This window comes from Amphiprion ocellaris, chromosome 22, assembly GCF_022539595.1.
Source record: "Amphiprion ocellaris isolate individual 3 ecotype Okinawa chromosome 22, ASM2253959v1, whole genome shotgun sequence".
Taxonomy (NCBI): Eukaryota; Metazoa; Chordata; class Actinopteri; family Pomacentridae; genus Amphiprion; species Amphiprion ocellaris.
The window spans coordinates 23510932-23535103 of record NC_072787.1 but is presented as its reverse complement, the minus strand read 5'-3'; the positions used below and the strand labels follow the sequence as shown (position 1 = coordinate 23535103).

The 24172-nt window shown below is 38.9% G+C and overlaps 1 protein-coding gene and 1 long non-coding RNA gene across 5 annotated transcripts in view; one reads left to right on the top strand and one right to left on the bottom strand.

Moving 5' to 3' along the window:
* The window catches only part of LOC111568970 (uncharacterized), a 65368-nt gene extending 56539 nt beyond the window's left edge, over window positions 1-8829 (bottom strand). For all 3 annotated transcript variants that reach the window (XR_002746163.3, XR_002746159.3, XR_002746160.3), the window contains exons 1-3: window positions 8715-8829; window positions 6658-6752; window positions 5111-5297 (exon numbers count right to left, since the gene is read on the bottom strand). This is a non-coding gene — a long non-coding RNA (uncharacterized LOC111568970). The remainder of the gene's footprint in view (window positions 1-5110; window positions 5298-6657; window positions 6753-8714) is intronic.
* LOC111568961 (cadherin-20-like) overlaps window positions 1-23737 on the top strand; it is a 102873-nt gene extending 79136 nt beyond the window's left edge. For both annotated transcript variants that reach the window (XM_023270870.3, XM_035948502.2), the window contains exons 5-12: window positions 589-756; window positions 3792-3979; window positions 5051-5304; window positions 12218-12354; window positions 16206-16327; window positions 16576-16693; window positions 18009-18260; window positions 21922-23737. In XM_023270870.3, the coding sequence (XP_023126638.1) occupies window positions 589-756; window positions 3792-3979; window positions 5051-5304; window positions 12218-12354; window positions 16206-16327; window positions 16576-16693; window positions 18009-18260; window positions 21922-22442 (1760 nt within the window). In that variant the 3' untranslated portion in view covers window positions 22443-23737. The remainder of the gene's footprint in view (window positions 1-588; window positions 757-3791; window positions 3980-5050; window positions 5305-12217; window positions 12355-16205; window positions 16328-16575; window positions 16694-18008; window positions 18261-21921) is intronic.
* Window positions 23738-24172: the final 435 nt, after the last annotated feature.

The following is a 24172-nucleotide window of genomic DNA, read 5'->3' as shown; positions in this document are numbered from 1 at the left end:
CTGGCCCATGTATTTGCAACACAAGAACATATTACTTTCCATATAGTAAATGACTATTCTGGCTGGAAACAGCTGATTTTTTATGGAATATCTCTATAGGGGTACAGAGGAACATTTCCAGCAACCATCACTCCTGTGTTCTAATGCTACATTGTGTTAGCTAATGGTGTTGAAAGGCTAACTGATGATTAGAAAACCCTTGTGCAGTTATGTTAGCACATGAATAAAAGTGTGAGTTTCTATGGAAAACATGAAATTGCCTGGGTGACCCCAAACTTTTGAACGGTGGTGTACGAACCCATCTTCTGGAGGTGGTAGAGAACAGAAGATCGGCAGCATGAATGTGCAGCTGACAAATCTGCAGAAGTGATGGAGCAGAATCTCAAAGAGAGGCTCAGTGTTACTATTGCTGTGCTTCAGCCAGTGTTCGTTTTCAGGGTTTAAGCAGTAAATCCCGTCGTAAGAGTCGAAGAGGTTGATGAGTCTGTTAAGAGTGTTGACACCGTCTCTTGGACACTAATCGTCAACCTTCAAATCACCCGTCTTCGTGTGCGATCTCTCACTGCTTTTATTCTCCTTGGCTTTCAGGTGTGGTCCGGGTGTCTCTGGCCGACATGGATCGAGAAACCAGAGAAAACTACACAGTGGTCATCCAGGCCAAGGACATGGGCGGCCAGCTGGGTGGCCTCGCCGGCACCACCACCGTCAACATCACGCTCAGCGACGTCAACGACAACCCGCCCATGTTCGACCAGAGTAAGCAACACTTTACCGACTCCCCTCTCCACCTGAACCCTGTCCTAACCTTTTCTACTCCCACCGCAGGAGCTGAAAAAGGAACCGCATTTAATTTTCTCTCGGCACAGGAAAAAGAGTAGGAGTGTGTCATAGCACTATGTACAGCAATAGAGAAAAAAAATGCTGCGCGTACACACTGTGCAGCTTTGAATTATGACTCGCCGAGGTTACGAGGACTGGAATAAAGCAGTTTACATTGATTAATCTAGTGCATAAAACATCAGAAATATTCCAAAAGCAACAGATTTTTAGGTTAGAATGTTAAAAAAAAAAACACAAAGAACACGGAAAGAAAGGAGGAGAATCGATAGATCACTTAACTTTAAAATGTTAACGGTTTTATATTTAGTTGGGAGAAAGTTCAGATGTCACTCTTTGGGAGGCTTTACTCACACATTTATGTGTATCTTGCATTCAGTTCAGTGTTATGCACATAAAGCTCTGATTTAAAATATTATTTTTATATAGGGATTGCAGCTTTTACTCCCACAAAAGAAATATGAATCGCTGTTTTGCTTTTCACTCCTGCTTTATAAAAACATATTCGGAATGTGCCCTTAAAATGATCGTGAGTTAACACTGAAGTCTTTATTGTGTGTCGTACTAAAGCCTGAATTCACAGCGTTGTTAAATCTCCAGGACGCTTGTGGCTGAATGGCACCAAAAACTCCAACTCAGAGCCTTCAGATGACCCTGAAGTATAGAGACAACACGTTGTAATATTTTGTTTTTTTGGTGATAGTCATTTAGCCGTTTGGAAAGAGTTTCCCATTCTTGTGTGACTCAGGTGATTTTGTAAGGGAGTGGATCTGCATCCAGAATAGAAAATTGATAATTGAAAAAATTGATGAAAAAAGCCTCTCTCATGTTGTATAACTCAGTCAAATAGCTGTTGTGCTTTGGATGGCTTTTAGATCTGGCAGAGCTCTCGTCATACAGACCTCAAATTAGTGAAATTAGTTGCTCTGCCACTGCTTTGGTCAACATCATCCTTAATCTAACCATACAAATGATGCTTTATGCTGCAACCAAATCCTATTTTACAGTGATTCTCTCATGTTCTTCGAATTTGCAACCATTTTTTGAGTGTTTTGAAATAAAATTTCACGTTTGTGCGAGTGCATGATAATCATTCAGTAATATGTTTGATTTTCTACACTAGTGTAGCAGATTTCCACCTTGGTGGTACTCAGAGTGCTTTATAATGTTATTCCCTCTCATCCATTCACATACCATGCAACGTGCCCATTGGGAGCAACTTCAGGTTTAGTAATGGAGCTGTCTAGAGCGGATTATTTTATAAACCAAAACAAGGAGAGACAAGGAGGTTGGTGGAGAGGATTCAAATCCAACGCTCCTCAACATAAAGAGTCAGGTGCAAGCCGAGAGGTTTCTGCCTAGTCTTTGAAGAAGAAAAAGTACTACATTTAATCACAAAGTACACAAATATGAACAGAAATCAGGATTTTGGCTTCCTACAGTCAAATGAACACGATCTACTGCGGTACAGACGTTTATATGGACGTACGCTCAAAGAAAACTCTACTCATACCCATGTAGATACAAAACACTTAGTTGCATTGAGTAAATCTGAAATTGGATAAAATTATTTCATCATTTTCCAACTAGTTTTTGGTCACGTATCTGCCTGGCTAGCATGCTCATTAGCATGTGAGGTGTTTAGAGAACATCGGTAAACTGTAGCAGATATTTATCAAGTGAGGAGTTCAGTTTTTGTTCGGTTTCTATCAGCGATAGCAAACAACCTTACGTCCATCCATTATCTATACACCGTTTAATCCTCATTAGGGTTGCGGGGGGGCTGGAGTCTATCCCAGCTGAGTTACGGCAAAGGCAGGATACACCCTGGACAGGTCACCAGTCTATCACAGGGCTACATAGAGACAAACAATCACACTCACATTCACACCTACAGACAATTTAGAGTTACCAATTAACCTTTTTTGAACTGTTGGAGAAAGCAGGAGAACCTAGAGAAGACCCAACATGCACAGGAAGAACATGCAAACTCCATGCAGAAAGATCCTGGGAAGATCAGAACATATACCAGGGGTCTTCTAGCTGTAAGGCGAATATGCTAACCACCAAGAAATGCACATTAAATTATTGTGTAAATGCCAAATTTCGAGTCTCTTTCAATGCTAAACCAGGTTATGCAAAGGCAGCCATGCAGAGTGGATTAATAGCTGTGGTCAAACTAAGGCGGGAAATGTTTTGTATCAAGCAAGAGATAAAGTCGTAACATGGCGTGTTTGAGTTATTTGGCCCAACTTTACACGTATTTTGCAGCTATATTCCACACTTAAGACTGTTTCCGTCGCTCCAACTGCTCCTCTCCACATGAATCCACCTCATTTCTCCGGAGCGTCCGAGCCCTCAGCCCCTCTGTCCACTCCTGGCCACCAGTCTCCACTCATTTACCCCCTGGCCTCCTCTTCCTCTGCCCTCCCTTCAGCCACCAGACGCCCCATGCTGTCTCTTTGATTATCCCCATTCCTGCCTCCCTCATTACCATCCTCCTGAGGTCAGGGGTTGTCTAGCTGTCTGTGGTCCGACTGGTGGCTCCACTCCCAGACAAAGAGAAACAGCCGCCACCCACTTTCCACCACCTCCATCGCCAGTCCCCTTCCAATTAGCGCCATCACTTCGATGGAACTTTGATCGGTTGTGAAGAGCTTCAGGGATTCCCCTCTGTCAAGCACAATGTGCAGGCATTTCACTTTGGGCTGCAGGGAACGCCACAAATTGGGCAGCTGTCACCTTTTCTTTGAGGTTAAACGGTAGATGAAATTCAAGCCGACCCACGAGACAGTATATAACCCAATTGTGAGGCGTTTATGGAGCCATTTATTTCGTCCGGCCTGAGATGTGATTTGGAGATGAGAGGGGGCGGCTAACCAGAAGAGGTTTGGCTCCCTCTAGAGGCCAAGTGGTGGAAACGGCTTAAAGTAGTCACTGTGCTTGTTTACCAGGGTTGTACCAGATGAGCGTCCCTGAGTCGGCCCCTGTGGGCTCAGTGGTGGGTCGCATCTGGGCTAAGGACAGGGACATCGGGGTCAACGCCGAGATGAAGTACAGCATCATAGACGGGGACGGCAGGGACACGTTCGACATCAGCACCGACCCAACCAACCTCTTCGGCATCATCACAGTGAAAAAGGTACACAAGCAACTCAACTGAAGATGTTTCCACTGGCTCCCGGGTGCTCTTAGGGGTCTTTACATCCATTTTATTTTAGAAATTTAAGTTTTATCCCGTTTCTGTGCTGCCTTTTTGCCTTTCTTACAACATGTACAGTACTTTTGTCAACTCTGGTTGCTTTAAAATACCCTACATAAACAAATCTGACATTTAAATCACACACATGTAGGTACTGATATCAAATTTAAATTGAAACTTCCTCAAGGTGGGAGAAAAGTGATTGATTTGTACATTTTTGTCCTCGATACAAACTTTCATTATACAAAGAGCCTTTCACCAAACTCCATTCAAAAATTTGGCAATTTAATTTGGCCTTTATGTAGCTAATATGCCAGGAAGTCAAATACAGATATAGATGTCGGTAATTTGACACCTAAATTTAAGTTATCATTTTTATAATTTCCTAAAAGAAGGAGAAACATGCTTAGTTTGTGCATTTCTGTCCATTTATTACCATGGTGTGGGTCTTCAAAGGCTCCTTTGTCAAGCAGAGCGAAACCAAACTCCCTTCAAAAATCTGGTAATTTAATTTTGCCTTTAAAGAAATAAACATCACATAGTTTTCAAAGTGTTGTCTACCGCTTACCTACAGAAACTTTTTGTCAGTTCGGCTTTAAAATATTATATAAATATTGTGATTTTTGCATGAGGTACCAGCACTGATTTCCACCCTTTTCCACAATCCACGAGCATTCTTTGTTAGTTTGTCCTGGCATCTGATAATTCAACATCTAAATTGAAGTTACTTCACTTACTTTCTAAAGTGATGTGAGCCACATACTCTTAATTCACAGCGTCTTTTGGTATTTTCGGCACTATAGTGAACACTTCATTCTTTGCTTTTAGTTTGAATCGCTTTTCCACCATCACCTGGCATCCGTTTTTCAGCTTCCTCTGGCATCCCTTGCCCTTTTTGTGGACTTTTTTGCACCAATTTACCCAAAAAAGTGTCTCTTGAATGACTTTGAATGTTTCAAACTGCAGCCAACACAGTTTCCTAACACCTTTGTGTGCGTTTCCCCCGACCAGCCGCTGAACTTTGAGAACAAGCCGAGCTACACTCTGAAGGTGGAGGGAGCCAACACCCACCTGGACCCGACCTTCCGCCACCGTGGACCGTTCAAGGATGTCACCATCGTGCACGTGAGCGTGGAGGACGTGGACGAGCCCCCGCTGTTCGACTCGCCGGCCTACTTGATCGAGCTGCCAGAAGACGCCGAGGTCGGGACGGTGGTGAAGACGGTGTCGGCGAGGGATCCAGACGCCGCCAACAACACTGTGAGGTGAGAAAAAACAAGAAAACTGTGAACATACAAGCACAATTTGAGTACTTTATCATGCTTTTTGAAGTTTGTTTTTTGTCTTAACTGTGTTTAGAAGTCTGGCAGCAATATTTGGAAATACTCCCCTAAAAAATTTAAATTACTACAGTAGATTGTACACATTTTATTACTCTGCCAAGGAATGTGGCAAAGTGTATTAAAAAAAAGTTTTTCTAAAGTCTCTCTGGCATTTATGGTGCATTCAAGGGCAGCTGAAAAGCTTAGAGATCTTGGATATCAGAGCTATTTGTCAGAAAACAGAACTTAACTGGATTTGACTGCACCTTTACGCTAAGATGTTTGGTTGCTGTCATTAGTTTCCATTAGAGCTGCAACATTTACACAATTAGCTGTCAGCTACTCAATTATTCACCAACTATTATCAAGTTTGAGTATTTTATAGAGAAAAAAACAGACTGCAGACTCCTACATGTGAAAAGTTTCTGAAAGTCTTCAGTTTGTGAACCAAACAATTAATAAATTAATCATGGAAACAGCCAACAGCTTAATCAGTAGTTAACTGCAGTAATGATTTCCATTTAGAAAAATGATAACTACAGAATGTGTCTGATAAAATCCAAATAAGATAAATTATTCATACATGAAAATGCAAAAACTAGGTGCATTGGAGACTATTTTAAGTCATTAACTCATCAGTAAAGTAAACATTTCTCTACAAATAAAGAATAAAACCATTTGTAACATTATATGTAGCTGAATTTATGAAAATTCAGATTGAAAACAAGAAAACTGAACAGCCTGGGTGCTGTTTAGTTGCTGTCTATTTACACTATAGCTGCAATAATTAATCAGTAAGTGTCTCTTAGCATCTTTGATAATCAAACAACAAAAAACCAAACATGCCTGATTGCAGCTTCTTAAATGTAATTGTCTAAATTCTTCTCTTTCTTTCTCTATGACAGTATATTGAATATCTTTGGGTTGTGGACAAAAGAAGACATTTTGGGATGTTATCTTGTACTTTGGGAAACAAACAACTAATTAATTAATCAAGAAAATAAGCAACACAGTATTTGACAATTAAAATAATCATTAGCTGCAGCTGTAACTTTCATCAAATATTGGACAATTACGAATGTGTGAATAAATCCAAATAAAATAAGTTATTCACACATGAAAATACATCAAATCTGGTGCAATTAAGACATTTTAAGAACCCAACTCCATAAAAGTAAAGCTACACTATATAATTAAAGCAAATTTACAGTATTTGTAGCTTTATATTTGGGTGAATTTGGGCAAATGACTTCAGATTGGGCTCCAAGTTAAAAAGTAATCGAGGTGTAATATTACCTGTTGGCCACTAGGGGGTAGCATCACAACACAATTCCTCTGAACAGCTGCAGCTTCTTTTACCAACATCTGTGTTTGCAGCAGGACAGAAGTCACTGACGAAACAAGGAAAAAAAGACGACAAACATTAGAACAAGTGCAGCTGCAACACTTCTGTTATTCACTCGCCTCTTTTGTGTTTTGTGCAGAACAGATGTTTCGTGGTGGGTCGACTGTCCAGGCTGCACCTCTCATAAACTAATTAGACATAAAACCTTTTAATTAGGCCATTAATCATGTGGCGGAATCGGCGGCTGCGGCGGTAAATGAGCGTTTCAGGAGCTGGACCGTCCCAGCTGTCTCTTTTTACAACCTCGATTAGGACTAAAAGCAGCGTAAAGGAAGTGAAAGTAGACGACTTGGTTGCTAAAGTCATCCGTCTGCGGCGACAGACTCTTAGCAGTTTATCTCTACTGATGACTTTTCTTCATTATTTGCTCGTGGAAATGAACCCCCGTTGTTTTCACCTTCACTGACAGGTGAAGCGTCACATAACTCAACGTAACCATCTAGAACACGGTATTAGCAGTGCATGATGTGGATGTTCTTCAATATGTTGTGCAAATTTAACTTTAAGCACTTCAAATGTTGGAAAGCAACTATATTGTGCATCAGTCCTCCAGTTTTTCACAGTTTATCTGGATCTGGGACAGCAGTTGTTTAGTTTTGACACCGTCTGCTTACAGTGGTGCAAAAGAAACTAAAGACCAGCAAACAAAGTATGCTAACGTACACAGCCTTCAAAAATGGCAAACAAAATCCTCTTTTCTAAAAAATGGAATGAACTACAAGATTTTTAAAGAGAAAAACGCAATAAAAACCTTACAAATACAATTTCAGTTCTCTAAAATTCAAGCCAGTTCTGGGCGTTTTTGCTCCCGTTTCATTTTTACTCACTGTGGGCTCATTTTTCAATGTCATATAAAGTCTTACATCTGTATGGAAACAGAACAACAATGACGAGAAGTTCAAAAGAGAAAACCAAAGTAAAAACTAGAAAAATACTATTTTAACCCTCAAGTCCAACCCATGTCTGGACGGTTTAGCTCCTGTCCCATTTTTACTTACTGTGAATTCATTTTTCGCCACATTATAATGTCCTGCACCTTTATGGAAACACAGCAACAATGACTGGAAGTTTCAAAAAGAAAACGAAAAAAAGCTACAAAAATACAATTTTAATTCTTCTGGGCATTTTTGCCGCTGTCCCATTTTTACTCACCCTTAACTCATTTTTCTCTGCAGTATAAAGTCCTGCTCCTCTATGGAAACCAAGCAACCATGGATAGAAGTGTTAAAAAGAAAATACGACAAAAACACAATTTTAATGCTATTAATTCCAACCCATGTCTGGTAACTTTTACTTCCATCTCATTTTCACTCGCTGTAAACTCATTTTTCACCACAATATAAAGTCATATACCTCTATGAAAACAGCACAACCATTGCTAGAAGTTAAAAAAGAAAACCAAAATGAAAACAAAACAAAAAAGTACTATTTTAAACCTTTTAATTTCAACCCATTTCTGGGCATTTTTCCTCATGTTTAATTTTTATTCACTGTCACATAAAGTCCTGCACCTCTATGGAAACAGAACAACCATGATTAGATTAGAGAGAAGTTAAAATGTATTTTAATTATTTATCTTACAAAAACTTGGGTGGAAATGAAATCAAGTAGACCAACATTTCTGCAAGTGCTGACAGAAGTTATCAAAATTGGGGGGATGATGGTGGTTCCACAAGGTATGGACACAATCTCTACCAACTAGCCACTCGTCACAGTAGTCATCAACTCAAGCTGAAAATCCAAGTCTTTTTCATGCTTTTATAGTTTCTATCGCTGATAAATGACGTCATTTGGGCTATTTTAAAGAAGATAACATGCATTTCAACCCATTGGTGGGCATCAAAGCGTTAAAAGGCGTTTTAACTTAAGTAATAGTTCAAAAATTATACAGCAAAAAGGCACCAAACATCTAAAAAGAAGCACTTGAAAGAAGCAAACAGAGGCTCACAGGCTGGATGGCAGGTTGTTTGGTGAAGAAAAACCAGAAGGTGAGCAGAAGTCCACATATGCAGAAGGAGGTCAAGAAAGGCATCGACAAACAAGCAGAACACTGTGTACTGATGGTTTAAATACTGAAGAAGCAATGAGCTGAGTGGAATCAGGTGAGCCAAGGGGCAGGAAGAAGGACAGGTGGGAGTGGCTGCTTTAAAAAGACATGAACAGTAGAAAGAAACCAAGGTTAAATGAAATGAGCAAGAACATGACATTTCCAACCATGTAGATGCTTCCAGGATCAAAATATTCTTCTTTTGGTTGAGATAAAACTGGTAAAAACACAGCACTGACCAATAAAATGTGTTCTTTGAGCTCTCATGTCTGCACTGTATGGCAGTCGTCCGGCACTAAATGCAGTTTTTTTTTTTTTTTACGAATTTCATAAAAACCGTACAAAGTATCACCACCAAAAGACACAGCACGTCATTCCCAATTGAGCGGCATGTATTGATACAGTTTTCGAAAAGCTGTCAAGTTTCTACTGTCAAATCTGCCAGAGCTACAGGTTTCCTAAGATGGCTGGCTTTGGTAGTTCCCATTCATTTCAATGGGAATTTTTAACAGTTTTATTTTTACGAATTTCATCAAATCTGTACAATGAATCCCTACCAAAAAAGACAGCACTCCATTCCAGATTGAGTTGCATGTTTTGATACATAATTTGCAGGATTTTTGTAAAGCTGTGAAGTTTCTACTGTAAAATGTGGCTGGTTTTTGGCAGTAGTCAGACCAACTTCCCATTCATTTCAGTGGGGAATTTTAAGGCAGTTTTGAACAATTTTTTTTTTAAAAGTACGACTAATCACGACCAAAAATCATGGCACTACAAGTGCAATTGAGGCTTACATTTTGCTATAGAATTAACATGTTCTCTTAAAGATGTTGGATGACTTAGGCATTGAAAATTGTGTTGGAAGAATCTATAATAAGAATAAGCCTGAGCAATAACAATAAGCGTGCTTCAGTACACTTAAAAACCCAACAAACCCAATTTAAAATCACTATTTTGTCAAGTGTAACTCATTATTTCACAAGAAAACAGATGAAAATGGACAATTTAAGTGCTGTGGGGTTTAAAAACAACCCCATTGGTGGTTCTAGTGTTAATGACACTGATGCAGATGAGCAGAAATCTCTGTTATTCCTGCAGAGGACATGAATTTGAGCCACAGATGCGACTGAATATCGTGTCGCGCTGAACTCCCAGAGCTGGAGGAGCATCAGTTAGTAGCGGAGTTACATCACACGATGGAGGAATTCTGCAGCAGAAATGACAGACAGCAACAAGCTGCTGGTGACCTTCAGTCTCAGCCTCGTTTCCGTCTTTCTGTCCATCACTGGCTGGCAGATATACATCCGATACTTCCACACAAACACTTCTTCACTTGCCTTTTCACTCATACATGCAGCAGCTCCTCTTCCTCCTCGTGGCTCTGGACCAGTGATATTAATAGAGATCCTTCGGGGAGATCCTCGCCAGCACTGGATGTGTCAGTCACGACTGTTCGAAGCAGCTAACAAGCCTGCAAACACACATTCAGATGCTCAAACTCCAGTATATCCCTCCACTAGCATCGTTGATTTAACATCCCCTATCTGCACGGTCAAAACGCTTCAATTTCTATGTTAATGAGTCATTTAAAGGTCAGAAATGTGTTCACAAGTCCATTAAAGCTGCATGTTTCAGTGTTTTCTGTCGCTTTAAATGCAGTTTCACAATAAAAATGCTTGTATTTATTCGAACGGAACACCGAATCCACATAATTTCAGCCTTAAACATCTGTTACAATTTAAATATGTGCATTGCGTCCATCAAATCAGATCGAATCTTTGCAGTAGCAGCTCTAAGCCTTTCCTCAGTTGATATTATCAAGAAAAAATTCAGTACCTACATATTTTTAAAGGCTTTTAGCTGCTCTTGTAATCATAATATTTCATATTAATATTATTTCAGAAAGAGATCTTACAAGTTACTACCCTGTTTTGCCTGCTTTAATGTAGCAATTTTTACAACACTTATTGTAAAATTACACTTTATGCTGTTTGAATCCATAAAAAATAAAATTTTACTGATATCTGCTATTATTTAAGAGAAATTATATATATTAAAGGTTGAAAAAATGAAGTACTTTGAGCTGTTATTTTATTGCTCTCAAGTTATAGATATCGAGTAAAATAAAACTATTCATTTGCAAGCCTGTTGTGATTTTAAAAAATAATAATTTTAAATTTTATATATATTTTTTTATAAATGGCATCGTTATTTTACAATGTTTTACCATAAAATTACACTTTTAAAAATTACAATGAAATCCATAAAAATATCAGTATTTTACAGATACAACCTGTTATTTGACAGAAAATATGTTTATATAAGGACATTAAAATGGTAAATAATTTTTAATTGTTACTTTACAGATTTTCCATCATTTGTTAAATTCCAGATATCTCATAAAATCACAGAAAAAGGTATAAATTTACATTTTGACTGTAAAAAAAATACTGTCCACATCAAAAATTAATTATTTGGGATGTTTACAATGTGTGACCATAAAATTACAGTTTTACTAATTAAATCAACTAAAAATGTCATTTCATAGATGTTATTTCCACTGCTTTTACAGTTTTTTAACATCACAGTATTCCACAGTTTGTTTAAAGTAATTTTTTGCAGGTTTTTGCTGATTTTATAGCGAGATTTTAACATGCAAGTGAAAAAAGATGTACATTTTTCTTCTTGTAAGGGCTGATTATTCTTTAATCAGTTGTTTTCCTGACTACTGGCTTGTTTTTCTCTTGAAACTTGCGCTGAATGACGTGTAAAAGACACGATAGTGCAATAATTTTGACAGATATTGTCATAGGAGTCCTAATTTTAGTGGGAATGGTAATTTTTGCATTTCTTTCCCACTGAAACGAACATAAACATGATGATTATTGCTGCGATCTGTACCAAACAGGCTTGTTCTCTGGTTTGTGTTAACTTTATCGAACAGCTTCAGCTTCTGTGATTTGGCCACTTTGATATCATTTTACTTGGAAATGGCTCAGATGCACGTAAACACCTTTATCAGGTGTGAAGGCTCCTTGTGGTTACAGAAATCCGAGGATGTGCTTCCTCCTCCTCCTCCTCCTGTGTGGCTGCTGCTTCTTCTTGTTGTTGTTGTTGCTGCGTGTCGCTTTCAGAGAGCATTTTTGGAAAAGTGCCGGCGGCGGCGGGAGGCGAGCCAAAGCTGCAGGTCGCCACCGCCGTCGCTCTGCAGAGGAGGCAGATGCTCTGATTGAGTCTTATCTGGAGCCTCCTCCAGGAGCCGCCAGCCCGACGCCTTATCGCGCCGACTCACGCACACCGGATGGTTTATTGGAGCACGAGTCGCCCTCAGATAGGATTACAAGCTCCCTTAAAAAAACACACAAACCAAAGTGCACTTTACTCAATCAGCCACCTGTCGCCAGGTACTCCATCGAGAGGTCCAGCGACCCCGAGAAGTTCTTCTACATCGAGATCACCTCCGGGGCGCTGATGACGGTGCGTTCGCTGGACCGAGAGGAGATCGGATGGCACAACATCACCGTCCTCGCCATGGAGATGAGTACGTCACAAATCACATCTAACACCAAAAAGAATTAAAAAAAAAAAAAAACAAAAAACACCAGAGGCTTCCTCAGACTGGCTTGAAACTTTTCTGTCACAAAATATGGCCATTCAGCATTTCAGCTTGATAAATCAAATACTTTCATTTTAATTTTACATCATAGTTTGAGAAGCATTTCAAAACTTCACGACTAGACCAGGGGTGTCACATACAGTCCAATTTGACCTCAAGTGGGCCAAACCAGTAAAATAATAACCTATAAATAACCACAGCTCCAAATGTTTCCATTTTAGTGCAAAAAAGTGCATTCTGGATATGTTCACATTTAATGAACTATCTTGTTTTATTGTCGTTATACACAGTGTACAATCAAATTCCAGATGACTTCCTCCCTTTCAAGCCCCTGTTGTCCTCATTTACAGGCACCAAAAAATATTGTTTCTTTGTCTGAGAAAAATCCAAAAATTCAGCAAAAAAAAATTCCCCAAATTTCTGAAAATTTGCAAAAACCTTCAGGAAGAAAAAGAAAATAATTCCTTCAAAGTTTCCCTTAAAAGTTTCATTTTTTAAAAAAAATCCCCCAAAATTTGGCAAGAAAATTATTGTAAATATTTTCAAAAAATGAGTAAAAATCTTGCAAAAAAACCTAGTGATTACATATATATCAGTAAAACTTCTAATATTTTCTTTAAGAACATTCACAAAAGAATGTTCTTTGTGAATGTTCTTAAAGAAACATTTTTTTCACCAAAACATGTTCAAAAATTCTCCAAAAATGTTGAAAATGTGGACATCAGAAATTTCACAGTGAAAATATTTTTTAATCACATTTTCAAACTGTAAAACGGGTCAATCTGACCCGCAGGACGACACGAGGGTTAAACATACACTACCATTCAAAAGTTTGGGGTCACTTAGAAATGTCCTTATTTTTGAAAGAAATCTGTTTTTTATTCAATGAAGATCACATTAAATTAATCAGAAATACAGTGCAGACATTGTTAATGTGGTAAATGACTATTGTAGCTGGAAACAGCTGATTTTTAATGTAATATCTCCATAGGGATACAGAGGAACATTTCCAGCAACCATCACTCCTGTGTTCTAATGCTACATTGTGTTAGTTAATGGTGTTGAAAGGCTCATTGATGATTAGAAAACCCTTGTGCAGTTATGTTAGCACATGGATAAAAGTGTGAGTTTTCATGGAAAACATGAAACTGTCAGGGTGACCCCAAACTTTTGAACAGTAGTGTACAAGATAAATAAGTTAAGAGACTAAAAAAAGAATAAATAATAACTAAATAGTGGAGTAAAAGATGTAAATAGAAATCTTTACAGAAAATGTACAAAAAAATGTGCATGTGGCAGCACTGGACAATAGAACAGATACAGTGGCAGACAGAGCAAAAACATTATGAACAACGTGAAATTTCCTCAGAAAAAATATTTTAAAATAAATTCAATTTCAACAACATTATGCTTCAGTTTATCATTTAAAAATACAGATCAAAGTGTGTCTACAAAAGCACAAAATATTCAGTCACGGTTACCTGGAACTGAACAATTTCGTGTTTTACTTTATGATCAAAAGAACTTGTGAAGGTCTAGAAATTACATTTTGCAGATGATTTATAATGATGTCATCTCTGTAATTTTAGACAAGTAAAAAACAAGACATAAGTAGAAAGTGAGCATTTAAAAAAAAAAAAAACTTTATCTTGGATACTACGTCATATATCAAGCTAAAACTTCACAACTATCTTTAGAAACACTCATATTTTATGCCACAACAATTTCAGACAAATCAGAGATGGCTGAACGGACACTATTCTAACAATTTGCTGGTTTCAGATGGAATGATTCTATATTACTTTTATTTTGAAAGGTGCAGCTTTCTATCTTATTAAACAAGAATGTCATGCTTTACCGAGCAAATTTCAGGTTTTTATCTTTAATAGTTCCTGAGATATTGTCGTTCAAACAACCTCAGATTTCAATGTGCGAAAAAGCATCTGAAAGTTGGGCAATTTTTAAGAAATTATCTCAGAAAATACTTGATATATCAAGCTAAAAATTCACAAATATCTTTATAAATATTGATATTTAACGCAATAACTGAGAAGCAGTGATTTAGTGAAGCGGCTCCTGCAGACGGTTACGTAACATTCAGCTGATACCCCGCAGATCTGAGCTCAGCTGGTCGCAACCGAAAGTCACCTTCATCCTCCCTGCCTTCGCTTTGTTTGTCTGTTTGGGTCCGTGCACCTTAAAGGGGACGCTAATTGAATTAATGACTGATTTCAACAACTTCCTGGTGGCTAATTAAAGCCGAGAGGCAGAGGGCAGGTAGGAAGGAAGGAAGGAGGGAGAGAGCGAAACGAGGCGGAAAAAACAGCAGGAAAAATCTAAATTAGCTGCAAGAAACTGAAGCTGATTGAAGAAGTAAATAAAACAACATTATATGAAGCAGGCGTTTTCCCTCATATGATTTAGTAGCTTTTATGATGCTATTTTCTGTTTTATAACATAACTGTGACTATATACTGTAAACCGGAAACACTGCTGTCGTTATTTTTGATAAAACGTCTAAATTTTACTAGACAATGCAGTAATATAAGGATATAGTCAGTTTTTTTATGTATTTAATCAAAATGCAAAGTTGCGATTTAAAACAAAAAGTCACAATATTATGACTGTATTGTCAAAAACTGCAATTATCACACAAATTTACACAATAATTGACCATGTTTTGAGGATTAAAACAATTTCTTTTCCTTTTTTAAAGTGTTAAAATATGAGGATTAAGTCAAGACCTAAAGGGAAAAATGCATTATATTATGAGAATTAAAGTGCATTTTTTTATTAATATATACTTTACTGCTAACAAAAAAGTAATTTAAGTGTAGTTTATGTTTGTAGTTTAATAATAAAAAGTCAGGATGTTCGCCAAATAAAGTCAGAAAAGTAGTAAAATTCAATGTAATTCTACAAAATAGAAGGAGCTTTACATTGTAAAAGTAACACACACATATAATGCTATATTTTGTTAATTAATTAGAACTTTATTATGAAATAATATTTAAACAATATTATGAGACTAAGTCACTGTTTCAACATTAAATATGTTATATTAGAAGAGTGAAGTTGTGCTTTTATTTTGAAAGTCATGATTTTATGACAATTAAATTATAATTTTGGCGTAAAAAGCAACTTTATTGTATGAGTTGTGACATTTTTTCAAGAAAAAACTTCCAATAGGCAAAAAAGGTTAAAAATATTTTCAGAATTTGTTGCAATGTGCAAATTAACTGTTAAATGTGAAATTTTTGAGCTAATTGGGCTCCTAATGCAGCAAAAGCTCTGTTTTGTGAATTCAGCTGACATTGAATTGTATTATTTACACCTGTACTGGTCCTACTGTAATGTGTTAATATGTATTTTGTAAAAAAAAAATCCCCATTTAAACCTATTTTTTAAATATTTATGATGTAATTATGGCCCTTAAGACCCCTCCGTTTCCATTTTTTCCTAGTGGATTTAACGTCGGTAAACTTCCAGCTCTTCCTCTTCAGCTGGATTTTAAAGCAGAGTAACAAACGGCCTCACTGAGCTTCGACCTCAGAGCCAAAGTCAGTCCTCTGATTGATCGATCATGTGATGAAACCTGAGCAAGTCGTTACCGCCGGCTAATTGCACTTGTGCAGCTCTATTACACAGCTGGTTAAGGAATGCAAATCGCTGACTGTACTGGAGAATAATGGAATCCAAGGACCGAGGCTTGCTGGAAACGAGGTTAAGATTAAAGGAGTCCATCAGTGACCGGCTTGTTTGTTTGTTTCCTGCAGATAACCCCTCGCAAATCGCCAGCGTGTCGGTGGCCGTGAAGGTTTCGGACGTCAACGACAATCCTCCGTCGCTGTCGCACTATTTAGAGGCGGTTGTTTGTGAAAACGCCAAAGCAGGACAGGTAGAGTTCACATCGCAGCTTTAAATATCACATCTGAGGTTCATTAGAGCAGGAAAAGTGTATTTACTAAAGCTGAAAAACATGTAAAATCGAACCTGAGGTACATTTTAAGCTACTTAACTCCAATATTTCAATTGATTAACATTAAAATGATCACTGTTTTATCCACTTTTGTATTTTGTGCTGTGATAATGTCACTCGAAGTCGTAGCAGACGTGAAATCTGAGTTTTCTGTCGGTTTCATGCAGCTGATCCAGACAGTGACGGCGGTGGATCCTGATGAGCCGCTTGGTGGACAACATTTCTACTACAGTTTGGCTCCAGAAGCCGCCAACAACCCAAACTTCACCCTGAGAGACAACCAAGGTAACGAAGAAACTCTGAACGGGTCATAGCATCAAAATATCGTCAGTTTCTCACAGTTATCCTGGAAGTAGAAGCCTAAGAGTCCATCTATATCTGGTCTTATGTGGTCTAGCGGCCAGGGTTCAACTCCTGGTATGAGAACAATACATTTACCAATACAGGTGGTCTTTGGTTTATGATGTCGTCGACCTACAGCATTATGTCGGACCTAGTTATGGGAAGGTCCTCAGTTTACAACATTAGGTGGAACGAGTTGTCGAGTGGAGCAGATGAATATATCGTCATGCAACGCTATAAGACAACTTTGTTCACATTCGCCCAAGCATGATCAAGTTGTAAAAACAGTGCAACGTATTCCCTTATCTTCTTGTAAAATGACTCATACATGCATGAAAGTCATTGGTATTTATCACTTGTCCGAAGACTTGCGTTGAAAATCGACTTACGTCAGGTCGTAGGAACGGAACTCTGATGTAAATCGATGACCCCCTGTACATACATTACAATCAATATGGGTTAGAACCAGAATTGACAGGTGTAGGGAGATAATATTTCAAGGAAATAGAGGTAAAACACTCATCTTATTGAAGTTTGTCTTGATTTTTCTGAGTCCAGGGCTCCAGATTAACTTTTGTCTTAGGTAGCACCTGTGTGTCCAACAAAGAAAAACAAAGCAACCAGCACATGACCACCTATTTCTTGGTACAGCTGTCATAAACAACCTTACATGCTGATGAATAGTCATCTTTGCATAGACGAGTTTTGTGTTGACGTAACTCAAGCTCTGTATAGAAAGCATGCAGCGAAAAAGTGACATATAGCTACATAAATCATCACTTTTATCACTCATTCTCTGTGCAAGAACAGCTGAACTAGGCCTTCTGAAGTCCTTTGCTCAAGAAAATTTACCCTGTCTGAGTAAAAATAAGACACAGTCTTGAAGGAAATCATTGTTTAGGTTGTCGCCAGTTTCAGTGATTGTGTTATGTTGCAGTTAGCGTTCTGTAAAATGTCTCGCAAAGGTGCATTTATAAACTTAATTTTAAATAACTTACGATTGATGAAGTCAATCAGTCTTTTTATTGACGTTGGAGCCATTACTTCCGTGTTAATAATATTTTCATCTGATCATAATTCGCTATTTGTTAGGTGCCACAAACACCCAAGCAGTGCATGTAAGAGACGTTATATATCCGTTTATGAATGATTGCAGGAGAGGAAACAGTGACTCAGCTCTGCAGACTGCAAACATCTTGTCTGTTAATACCTCTGCACTCTATCTCAACCTCTCTCTGACCTCTTTGTCCATTTCCAGACAACACAGCGTGGATCCTGACTCGGCGTGGAGACTGGTCACAGCACGACCAGACCGTCTTCTACCTGCCCATCTTCATCTCCGACGGCGAGCAGCCGGTCCAGACCAGCACCAGCACGCTGACCATCCGAGTGTGCAGCTGCGACCATGAGGGAAACATCATGTCGTGCAATGCGGAGGCCTACAGCCTGCCGGCCAGTCTCAGCAGGGGAGCGCTCATCGCCATCCTGGCCTGCATCTTTGTCCTGCTGGGTGAGCTAGGAGTCAGAAACCAGTGTGCTTTCACTGTAGAATCACATCTAATCTGATGGAGAGTCGGCTAAAACCTCACCTTGGTTGAGCCAAACAAAAGGTCCTTGATGTCAGTCAGAGGTAGACAAAAGAAGCTTTACACCAGCTGGTCAAGGCGTGACTGTTGTGCCTTTATTTTGAATTACTGCGGCGAAATGATAAGATGTTGATGTGAAGCCAAATCGATTTCTGTGTTAAAAAGACTCAACATGGTGGAAAATCCACGAGACTCCAACACTGTTGTGTTAGCCGACAAATCTTTGACTACAGGCACACCTCTATGCCACATGAAAACCCCACTAACATTACAATTAAAATATGAACCTAATTTATTTAGCATTTTTTAAAAACAGAGTTACAGACTGGCCAAAAACATTAGGATACTCAAGAAGACCAGTGAACAACAGAAGAGCAGTCAGGCCAATAAGAAAGAAAAAAAAGACCAAAAAAGCAAAAGTAGAGAAAGACTTAAACATGGTAAAAGAGGCACTGCTTTAAATTAATATTACAAACACTAATGGACACAAGTAAAAGAAGCACCAAAAATGTCACATCAAATGAAGGAAAAGAAACAACAAATAAATAAGTAAATAAAAGAGAATAGATAAAATCAGATAAATGCAACTCGTAAAAGTGTGTTTTAAGAAGTGAAAGTGATTTAAAAGACCGAGAAAAGGCGGCATGAGAGGTTTTCTAAGCAGCATTGAGGTGCAATCTATGCATGAAAGAAGCAAAACGGTAATGAGCAAAACAACGTCAGTGGTGATCAATTCCTTCCGCATGCATCGTCTTTCTGAGATTTAGCCTCTGACTTTTAGCTTAGCATCACATAAGGTACTCAAAAAGTTCTAATTTTACAAAAAGTTTAAGTGGAAGTCTTAGAAAGCGTCAGAGGTAGTATTAGCTTGTCAACAGGAACACGGTGCTAAACTTTATAAACTTACCCCAAAGACTTTACCGTGACAAGGAAACAAACACTTTCAATTGAGTTTGGACTTCTTCAGGCTAGAAAAGTAATTTCATGATACTAGAATAGACCACTTGTTATGGTCTGGAAAAACTGTCAAATTCTTGAGGTTTTCACTCAAATCTAGACTTCGTCCACAGATTTATTTGAAGATATAACTAGAAACACTACAATAAATGTAGGATAGTAGCAAACGAACAGAAGTACCACCAAGCATTAGTACGAATCCTTACTCCTATTTAAGTTTATGGATAGTTAAGCTACTATAATTGTTGGTCACTGTGTGTATGTTCATTTTGTACAGTAAAAACTGCACTAAATATAAAACGACTTGAGATCTCAAACAACCACATTAAGTCATGTAAGCGTAAAATATCCAGATTCTGTATATTGCTTCTATTTTCAAAGCTTATAAACATTCATGGATGCTGTCAACTTTGCTAACTTCTTGTAGCTAGCTAGCAACAGGTGATAATATCTGCATTCGATACAAGGCATTTTAGTCCAAAAAATCAAGGGTTGTTAGCTATAAAACCATTGTGAGTGGGAATTTCCACTTTTATTACTGCATTATGTTGCGCAAAAGTAATTACTTGGTGGTAACCTGACAGAAAAATCAATTTTATGGCATTGCAAGGCTTTAAAAATGTTGCTGTTGGTCTCTGCTTTGTGGCTTCATTTTGGGATTTTTGACCAACAATTCAAAGATAGAAGACGTGTGGAACATTCACAATTTTCTTCTCAAAAAACTCCAAAATGAACAGATCAATTATGACAAGTCATCCCTGGTTTGGGTTCAAGTCTGAGGAACAAAGAAATCACATCCCATCATGTCCAGACTGTGAATGTCATCCAGCGAGGACCTTTTCCGTATGAAAATATACATGGTTCATCTTAGTTTGGACGAATGCCTCATTGTCAGGTCAAACGTGACGGTGCATGAATGCAGAAGGACATCATGCAGTTTCCACTATCCGCTGGCAGTAATTTTTCGTAGTTGAACTGCATTTTAAACTTCTGTTGCTGGATGTGAAAGTAAAATTGAAAGTAGCGTAGGGCGAGCCTCAGGGCAGCAGCAGGCCTTGATTAAAATCACTGCAGCGCTTTGTTTTACATCCTGACCTCCCTGTGCTGCTTTAAATACCTGTGATAACCTCACATCTAGAGTGAAATAATCAACCTTAAAGCCGAACGTAAAAAGGAAAATGCACAAAAGAATCTACACGTTTAAAATATTACACCACCTCCGAGGTGACGTGGCAAATTGAGGATGAAAAATTCCGAGGTCTGAAAAGGAGTCGTCTCCCAGTGTGACAGGATTAAATATGGGTTCCTTTTCTCGCCCTGGCAAAAAAAAAGTGCAGCATTCATTAGCACCAGCTGCCCTGTAGCTTTACACTTCCTTTTCCCCCAGAGGCTGATATGGACCCACTTTATCTCTCCCTGCAGTCCTGTAACTGTGGGCAGGTCGACTCACTGGGCTCCTCCGGGAGGCAGCAGGGAATCTTTGCTTTCTTTGAGTGTGTGAACTCATTCTTCTGAATAGATGTAGTAAACTCTGGTTTTACAGGTGCTGTTTTTCCTGCAAAATGCTATTTATACATTTGATTATGTGTATTCTTGTTTAAAATACTCAAATATTGCTAGATGCTAATGATAAATAAGCTAAAAATTTGTTAGATTACCCACTACAGTATTGAATGTGGTGTGTAGTTCTAGTGAACCTCATCTGAGGGATCATAAAGTTGAGTAAATCCATTGAAAACACTTAGTATACGCACAAAAAATATAATCTGATGAACCAAAAGTGACCAGTACTAATAAAAATTGATTACATGCAGTGTTTATCTTCTTTAGCATGAGCTCCAAGTCATATAATTTTCAGCCCAATCAATGAAAACGTGAATTAACCACCTGAACTGCAAAATCTTGCAAGTTTTCAAGGCTTTTTTTAAAATGCTGAAATTAGACATGTTTGCAGAGCCAGAAACTGTGAACACAGAAGTCCAATTTTCAACATTCTGATGTCCATTGAACCAATCACGTGTTGCCAAATCTAAGCTTAAAACTGTGATATTTTATCAAAAGCAATGTATTCTATGTCTTCTTTAAAAATTTGCCAAAAAATGAATGGTTTGCAACAAATTCCACAAAAAACTAAAAAAATTCCACATTTCTCAGCGCAATCGAGAAACCAACTGTGACAAAAATTCAGTATTCTGTTGAACTGCAAGCTGTGTTTCCACAGAGCAGACAGGAGAGAAGTATGGACACAAATTAGAGCAAATAAAGGGAAAGTAAAATCCATTTGATCAATAAAATCAATGCAGGATGACTCAAAAATGGTATATAGAGAAGGAAGTTGCAATAAGTAGTTGGAACACACATTCTGCATGGTGAAACATCTTTCTAGTGTTGATGTTGTACATGCTGTTTCCAGTTTTTTTCAGTTTCACCTTATGATTTATGCCATTATAACTTTGTTGAATTGCACTAAACACACTTCTCTGTTTCTAACCATAGCTGTTTTGTTTCCATAGAGGTGCAAGACTTTCTATTGCAGTGAAAAATGTGACAGTAGCACCATTGTACCACTGGTTTTAGCTTTATAAAAATGCCACCTCGCTGACAATTTCTTAATTTTCCTCCCAACAGTGATGATTCTGCTCATGCTTTCCCTGCGGGCCCATCGGAAGAAGCCCTACCTGTGCGACGAGGTGGAGAACGTGCACGAGAACATCGTACGCTACGACGACGAGGGCGGCGGCGAGGAGGACACCGAGGCCTTCGACATCGCCGCCATGTGGAACCCCCGCGAGGCGCACCACCACCTGGCCAAGATGAGGCAGGACATGCTGCCGGAGATCGAGAGCCTGTCGCGCTACGTCCCCCAGGCGTGTGTCATGGGCGGCGGCGGCAGCGACAGCAACGTCCACGGGTACGTTCTGGCGAAGCTCCTGGAGGCCGACTTCGACCCGTGCGCCCCGCCGTACGACTCCCTGCAGACCTACGCCTACGAGGGCGAGGGCTCGGTGGCCGAATCGCTCAGCTCGCTTCAGTCGGGAACCTCGAACACCGACCACGAGTACGACTATCTCAACGACTGGGGGCCTCGCTTTAAAAAACTCGCCGAGATGTATGGCGTGCTCGAGACAAACAGTCCTCCCATGTGGTAGGACGGAGGAAACTTCGCCTTTTTCAACCTTAGACCAACCAACAGAGACAAAAAACACACCTGAGAAGTGACACAACAAAGTCAGGATGTGCTCACACACCCGTGACTGTTAGAAATTCCTGTCGAAGCCTCGATTCTCCACAGCCTCGAAGGCCTGAGACGCCTGCAGCAGCAGTGTCAGCTGGTTTTAAATCTCCCCCCAGAGAGGGGCTTCAAATACGGGTTGGATTTGGCAGACTCTAGGGGGCCCCACTGAGAATCGGCTTCAAAGCACATGTTAACTCTCCCGCGTGATGCAGCCACAAGCAGAGCCCCTTTGGTTCAAAGTGTTGAGCGACTTGTGCCGGAGATAAAAAATGTGGACTACCTTTACTCATCGCAACACGAGGAGACAAATTCTGAAATCCATCTTTCAAACTCTGCTGCTCAGAAAGCGAGGAGTCATTGCTGCAAATTGGTGTTTTTTTTTTGTTTCATCTGTGGCAGGTCTTAATTTATTTCCTTGTTCTGTGTACTGTATTTATATGTTTTGCTAAATTATTTGGGGTCTTTTCAAAACCAACACTTAAAACTGCCGAGGAAATCTTCACGTATATGTTGTAACATACATGATGTTTTCAGTCCGTGTGAGAAGATGCATCTCTGTTTCAAGGTGTCGACGCTGTATCCCATGTGAGTTATTGTATTATTGGTTTCTGTCTTATTTTTGAGTTCTGTGTATCTTTCTTTTCCCAAAAAGAACATAAAGCAGTTGTCCATTCATGAGGATCAGACGAAAGCCTTTTGAAAATATCTGGACATACTTCAGCAGTCGGTTGAATCCCACCTGAGATGTGTAGCAAAGTGGGAACGTCTGCACATGGACGAGCACATGACCGATTCGCCTTTTTTCATTTCGGATCCACCGCTGTGCCAACCGGGAGTCCAACGACAGCGAAGGCTCGATCTGTCCCGTTTGAGATACCGTGTTGCTTCTCTGCCACCACGCAAATGTGGCTTTTAATCCTCCAATCCTGTGGACTACAGAGACATTGATAATCTGCATTAAGTGCCAAATGTAAAAAGGACAAAAGAGACATTTTGGAAGACGAATACAAAAAAAGAAAGAAGAAGCAAAATACACAAACACCAAAAGGCAAAAAAGGATTTTGCAAACAGTGAGGGGAAGCGGAGGTACATTTTTATAATTCAATTGGTGGAGTTTACTTGAAATCTATGTGGTCATTCATGCTACAATAAGTGGTATGTGAATGTAGATAATTTTTGTATTCTTGGTAATAAAAATGTAAAAAATCATGCTGCTTGTCATCTCTCCTTAAATGATCATTCCAAAAATTAAGATTCTATACACCTAGCTTGGATTATTGCCATGTATTTTATCGCCTAACTGTTGTGGCTCATTCATCATATGGGATAAAGCTTATTATTTGGTTTACAATACCCTGTGTAAACTCAAAGTCCTACTCTTAGTAAACTAAGTCATTTCTGTAGAAGGACCAAAGAGAGTCTTTGGGCTGAAATTCCAAACCTGAGATCTTTATTTTTGGCTCAACAGACATGTCTCTCATTAATGAAAGCACCAGTTAATCTGGAACTCTACATGTATAAGATACTTGTTTCCCTGAAAATGATGAAACATATCAGCAACCGATCACAGAAGGAAGACACACAGGTGAGAAGCATAAAATAAAGATAACTTTAGAGCTTACAAATGAGGACAATAGAGGAGAG